Source organism: Wyeomyia smithii, chromosome 3, assembly GCF_029784165.1.
Source record: "Wyeomyia smithii strain HCP4-BCI-WySm-NY-G18 chromosome 3, ASM2978416v1, whole genome shotgun sequence".
Lineage (NCBI taxonomy): Eukaryota > Metazoa > Arthropoda > Insecta > Diptera > Culicidae > Wyeomyia > Wyeomyia smithii.
This window is the reverse complement of record NC_073696.1, coordinates 134,283,247-134,300,570: the sequence shown is the minus strand read 5'-3', so window position 1 is coordinate 134,300,570 and position 17,324 is coordinate 134,283,247. Positions and strand designations below refer to the sequence as shown.

At 39.3% G+C, this 17,324-nt stretch overlaps 1 protein-coding gene across 1 annotated transcript in view; it reads left to right on the top strand.

Moving 5' to 3' along the window:
• Window positions 1–16,618, top strand: part of LOC129731409 (cytoplasmic phosphatidylinositol transfer protein 1) — a 162,740-nt gene extending 146,122 nt beyond the window's left edge. Inside the window, exons 6-7 of the mRNA XM_055691392.1 lie at window positions 14,757–15,011; window positions 15,068–16,618. Of these exons, the coding sequence (XP_055547367.1) occupies window positions 14,757–15,011; window positions 15,068–15,241 (429 nt within the window). The 3' untranslated portion in view covers window positions 15,242–16,618. The remainder of the gene's footprint in view (window positions 1–14,756; window positions 15,012–15,067) is intronic.
• The last annotated feature ends 706 nt before the right edge of the window (window positions 16,619–17,324 follow it).

Here is a 17,324-nt window from a genome sequence, read left to right as displayed (position 1 = left end):
TCTGATGGGAGAGGATAAATTAGAACGTAAGTTTCATGTCCCCAACCCGAAGTTGCGTCCTGGTATTGCCTGCCAAAAATCCATAAAAGTCCACTGGCGATGCGTCCTATATCGTCAAACATTTGCACACCGACGGAAAAAATGGCTGCATGGGTGGTGGACGAAATGAAAAATTATCCCGTTGCACATGGTATGAGTGTTAAAAACTCCGTAGAGCTGGTGGCAAGGATGATTAAAATCGTATCAGAGAATTATCATGAGAGAATTCTATTGGATTCTGATCACGCATAATACGCGATGTTTTGTATCGTCCCTCGAGAAGAGAACTTGTGTGACAAATAAACTGCCGAAAGAATACTCCGTGAACATAGCCTGTTAACTGTATGCGAGTTTATCGTCGCTTGTTCATACGCTTTCTTGATTCTCTCATCGGTTTCAATAGGTAATTCATTATCGTCTCCCGATCCGATCGAGCCGTGGAACGAAAATTTTTGGTTTGAATCACCTTGTGAGTGAGAGTGTCCCGATAATCGTAAAATAGTAACGCAAACCAAAAACTCAGAGAAGGAAAAACCTGCAAGCGTTAGACCAACTAAAAGGCAGCACAAAACAAGGATACCAGATTTACAGAATTGTCTGTGAAATGCAGATTTTCAGAGTTCGTTGCCGATTTTGTTTTTATCAAATGGTAAACATTTGTTGTTACTTTGTGCATAGCTTGCAAGCTTTTTTCGAATCTATTTATATTTGCGGATTTTTTTCCAAAATTTGTGCAGGTTTTTGCTTGTTGAAAAAAACTTCGATATCGGCCAACATACATCAGCGAACAAACCTTCGATGCAAATAAAACCGACGAACAAAAGAACATTGAGTTGACAATGACAACAGCAGGCAACATTTTGTTAAACGATGAAAAACCTATTTTACTGTCAACACTTGCGACTCAGAAAGTAAGGGGGATAATTGTTCAAGCGATCGCAATCACTTCTTTTTTCCGATAATTATCGTCTAGCGATTCTTCCCTTTTGTTTTGACACTTGGATTCTATCAGCGAAGAGTGAATCATCGGTTTGTAGAGCTACTGGAAATTCCATCTCTGAGAGAGAATGAATTATCTCAACGAATCTCCGAATTGGTTCACTCGGACTGGCATATCGTACGATAAATGTTAGAACCGACTGAGAGACGAAGTTGACTCACACGTTGAAAAAGTTCGAATGTTTATCGCCGATTTTATCGCCGATCACCATCATTGGCTGGTGGATTATCTTAAAGATGTAGAGATAAGAAGGGGTGAAGCTCTAGTTTCATTTGATGTCACTGCTCTATTCCCCAGCGTACCAGTGACTGATGCATTGAACAGCTTGCGGAGACACCTAGAACGGAAAAAAGCACCACCCAATCACATCGAAGCATACCTGCTGATTACCGAAACCTGTATGAACCAAAACTTCTTTTCGTTCAGAGGGAGGTTTTACAGGCAAGTATTTGGGCTCAGTATGGGCAACAAGTTATCCCCACTTTTGGCAGACCTTTTTATGAGTGACTTTGAGGTAGCACTATCGACAGAGAAATACTTCCCTCGAGTGTGGAAACGCTATGTGGACGATATTTTTGCAGTTGTGAAAGAACGCTACTTTATACAAACACTCGAGTTGTTGAACTCCCGTCACAGAACGATAAAGTTTACGGTAGAGAAAGAAACCGATGGGTCACTGCCATTCTTGGATCTGACGATAAAGAGAAACGGAGGTAACACACTGAAATTCTCAATATACCGAAAACCAACAGCCACAGACAGATACATAACATCCGACTCTAACCATTACGGCGCCCAGAAGCAAGCAGCATTCCATTCTATGGCACACCGCCTATACAACATACCGATGGACAGGGAAGATTTTGAAACCGAGAGAAACGGGATACATGAAGCTGCTGAGTTGAATGGGTATGACAAAGACTTCGTAAACAAAATTCTCCGAATACACCAACGGAAAAAACACGGACTAAATTGCACAACACTAAAACCGGAAAAAGAAGAACAGCATAGAATCAGCCTTCCATTTTACCCAAAAATAACTAACCCCGTCCAATCCGTACTACAGAAACATGACTTCTATGCTGTTTACAAAAGTAAAAACACTGAAAGATCTGTTGTGTAATTCAAAAGACAAAGTACCCCCGGATGAAAAATCAGGTATCTACCAAATCCCCAAACACGACGAAAATTCAAAGTGCGACTGCGAGAGCATAAGAATGCAGTTGAAAACGATCGGGCTAATGAACCGAGTGTGGCAGCACACACCATATCCCAAAACCATGCCATCGACTGGGAAAATGCTAAATTATTAAAAAATGTACGCAAAACATCGAACCTAAACGCATGGGAATCAATGTACATCACCACCGCTGACAATCCATTAATGAATGAAGATGATCCCCCAATACTCTCTTCCCTCTTCCACCTGGCGAAGCTGTAACAGTGGTGAAATTGTAATATCTAGGAAACAACAACTACTATGCGCAACTAGTCGGACATCGTCCAGCTGATGGGCAAGATCGCTGCCCGAAACCGGTCGACTAAAAAGGTAAATTAAATTCCTTTTTTATGTTTTGTAAGAACAATAAGTGTTGTGTCCTGTCTCTCGTCGCGTTCCGTGAGTGTTATCGGGGTTCTTACGTTGGCACAAACCAATGAATATTGTCTACAGGCATTGTAAAGGTACGAGAGAAACAGCAATTTTTGCAGCAACGTTGTTTCGGTTTGTTTTTTCGATACTGAGAGTAGTGTATCGTTTTGGCGAAGGATCGCTTGTTAAGCATCGACTCCAAAGATCGAGTATCGGAAGAAAAAGAATCGATTCCAAATTAGCATCGGAGGTATTGCAACGTCCCTAGGCCAAGCAGTAATAAATTTGCTGAAAAAGGTTGCAAAGTTTTTGACCTAACATAGAGATGACATTGCAAATCAAAAACTTTTGGTGTTGTCTGATTGAACTAACCTTAACTAGAATGCAGTGAAAATTTCATGGCATGTTATTAACTCTTTCTTAAGTTGTTGCTCTCGAAGTGATGCTATCTCTAAGGTTTTGGGAAAAAATGAATTACGTGTTGATTAAGCATTGCTTTCTGACCGTTGTGACTGTCTCTGGTCTCAACAAGGTTTTCATTACGCATTTGTGCCGGTAATTCGCTACGAGCACTGCACAAGTAAGGTTATGTATTATTTGAAATTTTTATGTGTGCTATCTCCACACTCCATTGCCCGTTAACTACACAATGCTGGCACGGCGAACAACTTTATTTAAAAACAATGGCCATCGCCAAAATCTTCACCATTTGAAAATATATAGCTTTTAACCTTTCATTTGGGACCCTTCGGAAAATATTCCATCGCGGGCTTTCGAAATACTTTTTTTTTCTAGCTACGTAGAAAATATGAAACTACGAAAAAAAATTGATTTTTTTCTAGTTGTTTGTTTTTATCACTGTTTTGTCTATTTGACTAGCAATGGGCAATATTGTATCGGTATCAAACATATCGATACTTTTGAGACAATATTTTGGATTTTTGGATCGATACTCATGATTCCAATATTTGGGCGCATCGATACTGAAAACTTTGATATTTGCATCGATATTTTTTTATGCATACGAACCAACTAGCTGACATCGCGCCATGTTTCAAGGGCTAACATCTCAGTGTGCAAACGAGATAGCATATCACCGCCACTTCTCATACGCTATGTTATGCTGTTTGTCAGTGTCAGTGGGGCCCCACACTAGTGATAGGAAATATCGCCCAAAACAAACATCGATAACTACGGGGATTTTAAATTATCGATAAGTATCGATAATTTGACAGCCAACGTTTGCGGTAAAAAAAATTTTTTTCAGATGGTGATGAAAAAAACAACTATTTCAGATGGTGATGAAAAAAAAACTATGACAGATAATTCAGTTGGACAAATTTCCCATGGAAGGTTATCATGTTAGCTTCCTCACAAAAAATATTACGTCCTCGCGTGCAGCCTTCCGGCAGTTAACCGGAACATTCGCCATGGCGCTTCAAGTTTGTCCAGAAATTCTCGATGGGAAGCAGGGGATATTGGGCGGATTCGCCAACTTCGGTACCACATCGATATTCAGCCGCTCCATCTCCTCCAACTACCGCTTCGAGTAGTTGGCCGACGTCAAATCTGGCCAGAACACCGTGTCTTCGCGCTTATGGTATTTCTTGATGAACGACGCAACTTCTGTCAGGCACTTCGTACTATAAATTTCCCCGTTCACGGCCAGCCCGGAGCGAAAGAAAAGCAGTTTTGACATCCCTTTCTCCGGTAAAGGTAAAATACGAAGAGCCCTGCTAGTCGTTGCCATCCAGGGTGATATAGGTCTAGTCGTCCAATACCACTGCCGCGTCGTGATTCACCGGGAAAATCGACTTGACCATCTTATTCAACCGCTGTTGCTGCGTCATTGCCTGCAGCTCCGAGACCAGTAGACGGGACTGCCGCTTCCTGCATGCATGTCCATGTTCTCCACACTGTTTTAGAGCATGCACCAACCTCTCGGCCAAGTGCACGCAGCGATTTAGCCACTTTTCCCTCGGTCTTCCTCTTCAGCATCCTTTGAAGCTTCTTGTCGCTCAGGGTCGTTTGCCGTCCGGAACCGGGTTTTCTTTCGATGCTCTGATCGTTGGCCAATAGTGTCAAGATGTTGTAGATGTCAAAACCGGCATACCCGGCGTCCACAAAGTGCCGCACGATATCCGTTTTTGACGCGGCGGGGTACCATTCTTTGAACGCGCACACTTCTGAACGGAGAAGCTTCACTTTTTTCGCCATCACAGTTAAAGTTTGACTGATAGAGCAGTCAAATTTTTTTTGCTTACTCATGGGTTACTATGATTGATGATGCATGAGTAGTTTCGTCAGTGCGATTAAAGGTAAACCCATGAAAAATCGGCCATTTTTGACCATTTTTTCACCGCAAACGTTATTCGACAAATGCAATTTCGCTATCTAAATTCGTTAAAAACAGAGACAGAGATGGCCGAAATAGAATGGATACGTTTGCGTTGCGTTGACGTCAATGTGACAGTAAATGTATGGGCTAACTGTCAAATTGCCGCAAACGCAACCGCAACGTATCCATTGTGTTAAGGCCTTGAATGACAAATCTTACGATACTGCGAATGAAAATTCAAACAACCGGACGAGTTAAACAGTTTGTTTTGGAATGTTTTCGGGTTTTACGCCGGGAGTGCTTTCTACGGGGAACTTGGTCTGTGAAATAAACTTTACCTCGGTGCTCACTTCCTTCGTGGGGGAGGTTAAATACGAAGAGCCCTGCTAGTCGTTTCCATCCAGGGTGAGATAGGTCTAGTCGTCCAATACCACTGCCACGTCGCGATTCACCGGGAAAATCGACTTGACCATCTTATTCAACCGCTGTTGCTGCGTCATTGCCGAAGTTCGTTTTGAAGGGTGTATAATAAGGGAAATAATTGAAGCAGGCAAAATTCTGTCAATTTTTAAATGGCCAAAACTTCACGAAAAATGAATCGATTCTGACAAAACAGGTTTAATTTTACTGGAAAACTGTCCTAGTTTCCTAGTATTACTTGAGAACTGGACGTGACCAAGGGTCACTGGAAATGTTTTGGATTTCCGGAGTGTGTGCCAAAGTGTACTTTTTTGCAACGCGTAGAACTTTTTCTGACATTCTGTTTCACATAGGTTTATATGTTGTCAATAAATCAGAATTTATTTCGGGTTTATTGGTAGCCAAAGATTGAAAATTCGCCAAGGAATCATCGAGGTATGAATTTATTAAGTATGGGTGTTGATTTTGGCGGTTTTTTCCCTGTTGGGTACTAATTTTCTTTGAGCTTGCAGCACTCTAGCAGAATTCAACCGAACATTGTGGGTGTGTAGGTCTTATTAAACCAAGCAACTTTGCAAACTTGCGTTTGAAAATTTATCTGGATTAACATTTAAAAAGGTCAGCTTATTTTCACGCGGATTTTCTCTAAAAGGTTATATATGCAGATTTTCGAATTAACGTGGTTTTTTACGCGAATTTTTGAATTAAAGCGGTTTATCAAGCGGATTTCTGAATTAACATGTTTTTAACTGTATTTGAACCTTTTTCTTATAAATCAATATATCTTAGTAAAAATTATCTGAACTTTCCTTCAAAAATATAAAAAAATGAGTTAAAGATCCTACTCTGAAAATAATATAATTTTAAAAACAAAAAATGATTTTAGAAAATATCGGTGATCTCAGATTTTTTTAAATAAAGTATTTTAGATAGTCAATTTAGTTGCCTAAAACGTTCTATGCGTTGCAAAAATTTACACTTTGACACACACTCTTGAAATCCGAAACATTTTCGGTGTAGGTTGGTCACGCCAAGTTCCCAAGAAATACTAATGGTTGAGACACATTGGTGTGGATAAAGAAGCAGTGTGGTGAAAGCATGTGCTACACTCAGGCACATACTGAAAGGGAAGTGCGCGGTAAATTTTTTCTCCGCTCTTTCCACATACTGAGGAGAATGACAAGCATACGGTTATACGAGTCAAATGAAAAGTCAGTAAACATTCAATTTGAGAAGAGGTCTGGCACCTTTGACATGTGAAACCCAGTTGCCAAATTGGTGGTTTTTTCATTGCCTATCTCTCGCTCTCTCTCACACACACTCACTGTCTCTCTCTCGGTCTGAGTGTTTCTGGTTTGCACCTGTTGTTCACGAAGGAATGCTCTATGAGTTATAACATAAAGTACAACATAGAAACGTCATCGGATCGGATTTCTAGTTTAGAGGTTATGTATCAAAATGTAAAAATAGCGAAACATCAATATCTCAGAAACTACACAACTGATTTTAACAAAATTAATTTCAAATGAACGGGTTACCTAGTTACCGGGTCATAAGTTATGGAAAGAAACGTGTTCTGGAGACTATTTAATCTCACTCATGTTTCTCAGAGATGGCTGGACCGATTTTCATAAAACCAATGTCATATGGAAAGTCTTGTTGCCCATAAGACCCTATAGATTTGTTTTGCAATCGGACTATTACTTTGCCTGTTATGTTTAAAAATGTGAAATCCAGCTATGAAAAGAAACATATTCCGAAGACTACATAAACTCACTCACTTTTCTCAGAGATGGTTGAACCGATTTCCACAAAATTAGTGTCTAATGAAAGGTCTAGCTGCCTCATAACACCCTATTGAATTTTGCTGTAATCGAACTGTAACTTCGGCTGTAATGTATCGAAATGTGAAAATCACGAAATTTCATTATCTTAAAAACTATACACCCGATTTGAACAATATTGATATTAGATGAACGGGCTGGTTAAAGGTTATCTGATGTATTATGATTGAACACGTGAATTCAAAGTTTGGTTGCCCTATACGTTCCCTTTTCATTTGATTATAATCGAACTTAAGCAACCGTTATGTATTCAATTGTTAAAACAACGAAAGTCTATTATCTCAAGTATTACACGACTTATTTGAGCATAACTAGTGTCATATGAACGAGTCATCTCTCAAACTTACAAATAACAATCTTCATAACAATTTGATATGTGGTTCAAAAGTTTTGGAAGGAACAGAAATTCAAAGACTATTTAAAACTAGGTATACCTGCTTCGATCAATATATGTGGCCTCAACATAATTTAAATGTGTTATCGTACTATTTGGCCGTTCCCGGTATTGCTCGTTATTAAATTGTTCGAAATTTAGAGATATTTCTTTTATCCCGCTATTTCTTAAGCACTAACATTACTTCTAATTTCATATTTTATACTTCAATTACAACATCAATTTATTGAATTTAGGCGTTCATGTAAATCTATTTTTACAAATAATAAGTTTGAATGAGAAGGGCAGGGTCTGACCACTAGGTGGATTATTTAGGTTTTTTTTTTAAATGTACACATGTTACTCTGTTGAATGTACACCAAATGATAGGAAAAGTCATTCTCTAGGTTGTTTATCACGCCCCTTTTACTCTCGTTTGCGATTACGATCGACCTTGGCGATCTTACAAACATAACCAAAGTTCTCGAAGTCTACTCCTGCTCGCACTCGGACGAAGCCCGTTCAGAACCGTCAACGCGTGAGTGAGGACAAAAGCAAGAATATCACATTTTTTCTTCCGCAAAAACGGTTAAGAACCAAATAATACCAGTAATGCTGGCAATACGGTTAGCTCCGTACGCCTGCGTTGCTAGTATTTATTTGGTTTTTGCGTGGATAAAAGAAAGATAATATTTTTGCTTTTGTTATCGCTGGCAATTCTGGATTGGATTTCGTATAAGTGCGAGCAAGCTTTGCAATCTTCTTCTTCACTTGCTTTTCTTGTTAGCAATAAGAAATAAACGCGTTAATTTAATACAAATTAGAAATTGTATTTTAAAAATAAAAAGAAGTTTTCTGGTAACCCGGCTCAATTCTAACATTGGCAATCGGAAACACTTCATGTGATTATGTAGCCAACAAACTTGTCGAAAAAGATGTATGCTTCGGTAAACTCGTCCGTAAAAACACAAGAAAATAACAAAAGGTGCTTTCTTGACACAGCTTGGAGTACAGATGAAAAATGAAATTGCAATATTTGTAAGGTAGAAACACTCGGCGGTAGACTTCACTATCTTATTTTCGCTGACATATCTAACTTTTTTATGTCATAAACTTCCCCATCAATTGATACGGAATACAAATAGAACGGGAGCTTCACAGCCCATTGGGCCAATAAATACAAATCTTGAAATTATTCCAAGAATGCGGATAGATACAAGAGAAACGACGAATAAATCCTCATTATCTTGTGTTTACAAAACTTCAAAAAATGTTCTCAGCTATTGTATCGATACTTTTGGTATCGATACTTTTTGTCCAATATTTTGAGCATCTCGATATTGAAGTAGAATACTTCTCTCAGGAAGTTCGGCTACATAGGGATGTGAAATGACAATCTAAAACCGAAAAAAGTGAAAAATATGTCCAATTTCAAATGCTAATAAATCGGTTAGTTTTCGATGGATTTCCTTCGTTCTTGCAGCAATAGATTGGAAAATCTTCTAAGATTCTTCCCAAATGAAGATAATTGTAATTTTATTATTCAAACTATTGCACTATTGAAAATAGTCAAGCCTTGTCAAAACGGAAAATTCGACCTCTGATTGGTCGTTATATGATTGCTTCCCAAGCAAGGTCAACAGAATCATATACCTTGCAATTTAAAACATGCTATTTGGCCTATATAAAAGCCTGTTTCAGCCGAAGCTGCTCATAATAGTTCTAGACAGCGACAACAGCAGTCGTCTTCCCTTAACAGCAGCAGTAGCAGTGCAGTGGATACCAGCGATAGCGGATAGCGGCCAAAGCTGTGGCATAGCAATGGATAGCGCACTGGTTGCAGCGGATTTAGCATCGATAGCAGCTGGGCCAGCTGATGCAGGAACAGCTGATACCAATGGCAGCGTATCGCGGTTAAAACTGTGGCACGGCTACGGAAAGCGTATCAGTTGCAGCAGGTATCAGCATCGATAGCAGCTGATGCAGTGAGGCACTTTAGTGAAATGCAGTCTCTGTGCGATAGAGGGCACTAGCAAATGCATTCAATGAAAAGTTGACTCAGTTTGACAACACATGAGCCGTCTAGTTTTGAATGTTAAATAAGCTTTTCACTCAGGATGAAATAAAAACCTGATGATTGAAGAGTTAATGTTTTCTCTTGAGTTCATTTACATTTTTAAATTTGTAAAAGTTATGAATTTTACTTTATCTCCGTGTCTCAGAACGTGCTGAATTATCTTTTCCTTCAGTCATAAGCAAGACATCCGAAAAAATTTCATTATCTCAAAATTTAAAAATTGTCAAGCCCCAACCATGACAAGCAACTTAGCGCAAAACTCGATTAATCTGATTAGTCAACGTTTATTTACTAGTAAAAACGCAAGCAGCCGTGTTATTTTTCTTGTAAAAGTATTCTACTTCAACCTTGCGGTCGAGGCTTTGCACACAACCCTCCTGTGATTTTTTTGATTCTATGAGTATCGATACTCTACACCGTATCGCCCAATGCTAGTTCAGAGTCATTATTATTACTTTCTTGTTCATTTATGTGTTTTTGATAATGAAATTTGCAAAACAAAATTTGCTCAGGGTGTTCATTGTAAGGTTTTAACATTTATAATTCATCATACAATAAGAAAATGAAAATTTTAATATAGGTTAATAATAAAGTGCCGCAGAAAAAACTCCTTCATCGAGTCCCAGTTATGGCCATAATGTTCTTTTGTTCGCCATAGGACTGTACCAGTTATAGCCATGTCGAAAAAATAAAAATCAAATTGAATTTATATTTTCATCACATACAATTTTATTAGATAATGATCTGCAAAAAATGATTATGCTTAAAGGGGTGGCTAACGTGGTTTGCTTATTTATACAAAACAAATCCTATCCAGCTTTTTACGCGCCATAATGGCGAACGCTATAATGCAAAGTTCGTAATAAATTACTCACCCTTTTGACAACTCTGCTTACGTCAGTTTGAAGTCTTCATACAATTTATCAAAAGAAAAATATATCTGGCAACATTTGTGTTGCCAATTTTACAGAAATCGCAAATCTGACGTAAGCAGAGAGGTTCGCATATTACGAACACGCATTGTAGCGACCGCCATTATGGTGCGTAAAAAGCTGGATACCAAAGTAAAACAGTGAAACATGAACTTTGGTCTGACTTCTTATCTTATTAGAAGCCTAAATTCTTTCGAATGCCCCCAAAAATTTTTGTTTATATTGAGCAGCCAATCATGTTGGTCACAAAAATAAAACCAAAGAAAATCACAGTTACAACAAGGCTGACACTCAAGGATTAACATTTATTGGTACATATGTAATCTGTGTGGTTACAATTTCAGCATCGAGTGGAAAATTTACTTAATTATGTGTAACGCTGCAAGAACGTGTACGCGTAAAAATAACCCTAATTTTGGGTGCCGCTGCGAGAGAGTGTATAAGTGAAAATTACCCACATTTGGACACTCCCGCAGCAGCGTGTACTTGTTATGACAGTTCTCGCCACTTGCGCTGAATATCGTTCACGTAAATTCGTTTAAATTCGCTCGTTTTTTCGTTTGTGAACGATATTGTCGCGTTTAGTAGGGCCGATAATTTTTATTTTATATTTGTGAATTAATGTTTAGGGTTAGATAGGCCGGAATTTCCCTCTAGCTGCGGAAAAGTGGTGTGCTGAGTGCTGACTTAGACGTCACGGCGGGTTTGTTGTGGTCGGCAACATAGGCAGCCATCGCGGGATGATCAGTTTAGCCTCGACCACGGTGAGACACGCGTCGTTTTGTTTACGTTTCTGTGCGCGTTTTTTAACTGTTAAATTTTTACAGTTTTGTCTCGCAAAAAAGCGAAGGTTGTGCCGCTTTGTATTGTGTAAGTCCAACGAAGGTTGTTCCGTTGGCCCGTGGATCGTGTGCTGCTGGTGTGTGTTGCTCGCCGGATTGGTAAGCAGTGTTCGCTACCCCGGCTTATCGACAAGGAGCGCAAAACCACTTCACCGAAGTCTGCTGTAGGAGCAGCATCCAACACATCAGCCCCGCCGAAGTTAGCTGCTGGAGCAGCTTGGACACAAACCACCCCAGGAGTGCTCCCACCACCAACAGCTAGAGGAAGGACGGAATAAACCGATAAGTTTTGTTTTGTTTATTTTGTTTGTTTTTTTCTTAGTGTTCTAGCAAAAGTCCGTTAGAGGTATCTGGCCGCCCTGTAAGGGTTTCGCCGGGAAAATTTAAGTGTGTACAGAGTAACCCCCTGTTACACATATCACGAGTTAGACAAAATCTAATAACAAGAAGTAATCAAATCAAAACTCTTGGCTTAGTTTTTTGTTTAGTTTTGTTTCCTTCGATCTTCTATATCCTTCTTCTCCTTCTCTTTTTCACGTATTTCGTCAAGTCTTTCCTTTGCTGTAAGAACAGGGAAAAATCGTTTTGAATAATAACGGTGCTTTTCGACGCGACGCGGAGTTGGTGGCAGTTTCAAAATATTTGACAACTGGCGAGCATGCCCAAGCGTTGGTTTGCTGCCTGCTTTTATTAGAATGCTATCGGCAGGATTCAAAAACAAAGTTTCGAGGACTGCAGTGAGTTCGCAGATTGGTTGAGTTTTTTGTGCAATTCTTGATGAAGTTGTTGTTCTCAAATCTGTAAAATTTAGAATGTTGTCGCCTGAAATGGAAATGACAATAGGTAATGAAAAATAAACTTTAAGCGAATAATTAACTAACTGACATGGTATACTTTGCCCGTCTGCTACTGACATACTTGTTTCAGGATCAAACTAGATAGAGTTGTTGATTACATTGACCATCGAATGATCGTTATCTGTTTCAGCTGGAACTTCAATTAACAGATCTCCATTATCTGCAAGCAAAGTAAATTTATTTATAATATGCATTAGCATTCAAAAATATATGTAATCAATACCGGAAGCATTCCCAATCGGCAGATCGTTTACAACTGAAGATTCTTTATTGAGTGGACAACAGAGAAAATTGTTTGAGTTTTTTGTCTCAGGAAGAGTACAATCAGTAAGCTCAATAAAAGTTGCATTTTCATGACATTGGCTCTTTTTCTCAACTGCTACTGCTTCATTCTCGTAACGCTCACGTGGTTCAGAGATCGATGAACTAAAAATGCTATCATCAGTTGGTGTAAGTTTCTCGCACATTGCCAGTATGGTGGACTCTCCAGGATCTGCATCTCATCGTTGTTAATGGTCACATAAGGCTGGACGAACTCCCGATAGAAGAAACGAATTGTGCGCTCTTCTCGTGAGAGGAATCTAACAACTCCACGAATTTTCTTCAAAGTTCGGGTACCAATCATATCAATAGCTTGTATGATTTTCTCAATATGAAACGAAACATACTTCTTTTCTGTTCGTACAGAGACAACTGGAGAGCTACATAGAGCTCCAGAACGTACAGTTTCGTGTACAAAAGCTGGGTGCCGTGCGGGTGACAAAGCTACCGGTTCGCAAGTTTCGCCAACTAACGCATCGACAACTGTTTCTGAATTACCAGCTTCAATATGAGAGAAATCTGAATGCATACAATCTTGAGAATGTTTACGTTTTTTTTGCCAAACATTTACTGTAGTCAACGTTGTCTGGATTGAACGGAATCAATCCACATCTTTCAAAGCCGTGTATGATGCTATCGATTTTAATACCTCTCTTCACTGTTTCAGCCAACACTGGTCCAAAATGAGCTAGTGTAAACATTTCTCCACAGTGCTCAGATCGCCAATTCTCCACCATTTTTTTCCATTCGTCCTTCAGAGGTTTACCGCGACGTCCGCCAGTTGGGTTATATGCGTTGTGTTTGGGTACAACGAAATGAGTACTATCCCTAGCGACTGACATAGGTCCGCTACTTCAATAGACTTATGGGAAGCATGACCGTCCGCAAACATAATGACGGGAGATTCTACACCCTGTCTCACAAGCTAGGGATGGAAGATCTTCTCAATGTACTGCCGAAATTGTTTACATCCATCCACCCTCGCTCGCTCTGTCCTACACCCCAGTCGCTAGGGAATCCTTTTACCACTTCTTTCCGGATTCTTTGACCTGGCAAGATCACATGAGGAGGAACTACCGCTCCAGCAGCACTAAAAGTGAACATCACCGTTACGTTTTGCTTCCCTGATGCTTGTTCAACCTCGTAAACGTTGCGAGAACCGGTTCGGGCTATGACCTCCTTGGACTTGGGATGTAGGTAAAAGGATGTCTCATCCCTATTCCATACTCTGTTAGGAAAGCTCAATATATGAAGCAAATCATTTTTCGTAAGAAAGCATCTTGTAGAACCAAACCAACCACGAAGATCCTCCTCGGACACTCGCGCGCTTGCTGATGTTATAGCCTCCGGTGTGCGCAATGAAAAACCTGGATTTCGGCGCAAGAATGACGCGAACCATTTGCGTCCTTAACACAACAGAATTTAATTTTCGCTGTCGGTAAAATGGGTACAATATTACTCACCAGGGCAATTGTTCGTGAATGGTGTTGCTTGGGGTTTACCGTCAGAAAATCGGTTACGGTTACTAGTTTCTCAAGAATTTGGGAAACCACAATTGAAAATTAAACGTTGTATAAAACGTGGAACCTATCAGACAATCAAATGCTTTTCACTTTACAGGTAGTTAAATTCTACGTGAAACTCACATAAAATGCATATGTCTACTGAATAAGATTCACAAGGTTAAATCATCTCACCAGTTCATGATAAACTCAAATGACAATCACGTACAATCTACATGAAAATGACTGTGAGAAATATTCACATAACCTTTCCGGTAACGTGAAAAATATTTTGAGTGTATGTATATCTTTGGACAATTGATACTTTCAAATTACAATTAATTGATAATTTACAATAAAATAGGGTATCGAACGTCTTCGTCAGTGGTTTTCTTCGGCCACCTTTTGCATAAGATTGCTGCAGAAAAACTGCCGAAGACAACCACTGACGAAGACGTTCGATACCCTATCTAAATTTCAAACCAACCAACAAACCCGTATATCTTTTATTTCCTACCACGGTTATGCCAATTGACGTTATAAAAAATGACTTAGACCTAAAAAGCTAGTCTTTTCCCTTGCTTTATTTAATTTATTTTCAATAATTTGTTTTTATTAAGTGTTTAGATTTTCCTTCGGAAAAATTAGGTGAACGGAAGGTTGATTTCGTAGACATCGCATTCGACGAGCTAAATCCAAAGCATTACAAGAAAGAAGAGGATCCTAAATACTTCAAATCAGTACGGACCGGACGCGGCCCTTTAACAGAAGGTTGGTGTGAAATCGAGAAACCCGTAATGTGCTCTTACAAGTTAGTACAAGTTTCTTTTGAAGTCTGGGGTCTGCAGACAAAAGTGGAGGATTTCATTCAACAAGTAAGTTCAAGATAGAGATTCATTTTATGCTATAAACAGTTGTATTCAAATTCTAGTGTATCAGAGATGTTTTGCTGCTCGGTCATAGACAAGCATTTGCGTGGATTGATGAATGGCTTTGGATGTCTATTGACGATGTTCGTGAATTCGAAAGTAGGAAACAGGCGGAAGCTAATCAGAAAGTTTTGATATGTAATGATCATAGTCAAGATACAGGCATCAGTGATTAACTCACTTCCAACTGGCAATTACACTACGTTTAAAATATTTACAATAAATTTCAACGTTAAAATCATTACAAAAACGAATAGAGAACAGATCGATCTACACTTTAAAACACAGTTCGTTTTTGCTGGTAGTTACCAAGGAATCGAATTCTCAATGTAAGTTTCTTAGGTAAAAAGTCGGTTAATGTAACATAATATAATAGCTAGATTAGCTTACCTTTGTGTACTGATTGTGGATGTCATTGGTTCCTACTAAAATTTAGTATAGTTATAATAGTTATAATAGTTTGCAGTTCCAAGCGAAATGAAAAATTTGACAAGTGAAAAAACGTAAATTTTCGCGAGCGAAATCTGTCGTGAAAACCCGGTTGTGGAACAAACAGGTATTTCACCAGCCTGCAATAGGGAGCCTATACACCAGAGAGACGCAGAGACACTCACCGTTAAGCCAACTGTCAACATCAAAACGGATCACGACAATGCAAAATTATACGGCTTGCCGTTTTGATGAGTGTGAGCATGCGTGAAAAATGTAAGCCCAAGTGAAAAAGATGCGATCCACAACCTTCGATTTCGCTGGATCGAATTTGTTTATAGCTCTAAGCAAAATCAAATTTCGACAATTCACGCACGCGAAAAAACGAACATTTTGTATGAAATTTTCACTTCGTTTTAAACTTTAAACAGGGCTTAAGTGGTTATTTCAGTGTAATTGCATATAAAATCAACGGGAACGTGATCATCATTATTGTGTTAGCTTTATTAACTTTATTGAGCTATTGACTCTAAAACCTGCATCCTCTCAAAAACTTACGTTTGTAACGTAACGATCGGTGGATCACTAATTTTTTATGTATCTGAGGCCTACTTACCAAGAGACAAACTAGTACCTTGTGTAATCGATAACAGGCACAACCTCGCGTTTATTTCGATGAGCAAAGTTATACGATCTCGCAAAAAGCACATTTGTTGTAACATTTAGCTATTCAGAGAAAGAAATAAAATAGCTGTTTCAACTGCATATTTATTGTGTAAATTACTGAATATTGTAACTTCTGCCATAATAGTTGAGACCTTAAAGGTGATCTACAATGAATGATCATTGTTAAAAAATTATACGAGCAAGCGGAAGAGTAACAATAGGGGGATTCATGTCGAGCTCGTAAACAAATACCCAGCCGTAAAAATACTCACCTCCATTGACGAGTAATGGAAGATACGCAGTTTACGGCTCGGTATTCGTATACGAGCTCGATGTGAAGACCCCTAATATATGTTGGCAAAATAAAGCCTGAAGAATAGCCGTCATAGCAACCATAATTTTTTTGTTTCATCAGAATTATGTATGATTGTAATTAAACCTTTTTTTCTTGTAAAGGACTGAGCTTTTGTTCATTGCTTAAATTTATGATACCGAACAGACCATCCTATGAGGCGTTTCTGAACTAAATTCATGAATCTAATTTTGACAGAATGCTCGGAACCACTGACCACTAACGCATGTCAACATCAACATCAGCAGGCTCCGTGACACCTGTCAGTTCGTTAATTCTGAAGTACTTCGTGATAAGGTCGTATGTCTGAACCTAAACAAAATGAGTGAGGGCATCCTTAACAGTGCGGTATCATTTGAGTTGTTATGGTGGCTGTGTACAGCGCGGCTATTTTGCTCACTCACCCGTTTTCACACCGGTCGTTGCTATCGTCTCAGTTTGACGTTTCATCCAGCATAAACCTTTAGAAGCGCTGTTATCGGGTTGCTAAATTTGAGAGCGCGATGCTCCCCGGATGCTCGGCTACTATTTCTCTAGCGCGTTTAGCAGCGACCGGTATGGTATGAAGTGATGATAGAGCGCTACCAAACGGGGTATAGAAGCACACTGTTAAGGATGCCCTGAGAGCCAACGCGCCTTTGCAGTCTTCGAGCGGAAGGTACCATTTTCGGTGGACTGCAAGTGGAGAACGGAACGGAACGACGAACGAACCACAAACTGCATGAGCTGGTAGGAGAGCCATCTATCGTCCACATCGCTAAGATTTACAGATTGCGGTGTGCTTGGCATGTCGTTAGCTTGTTGGACAATAG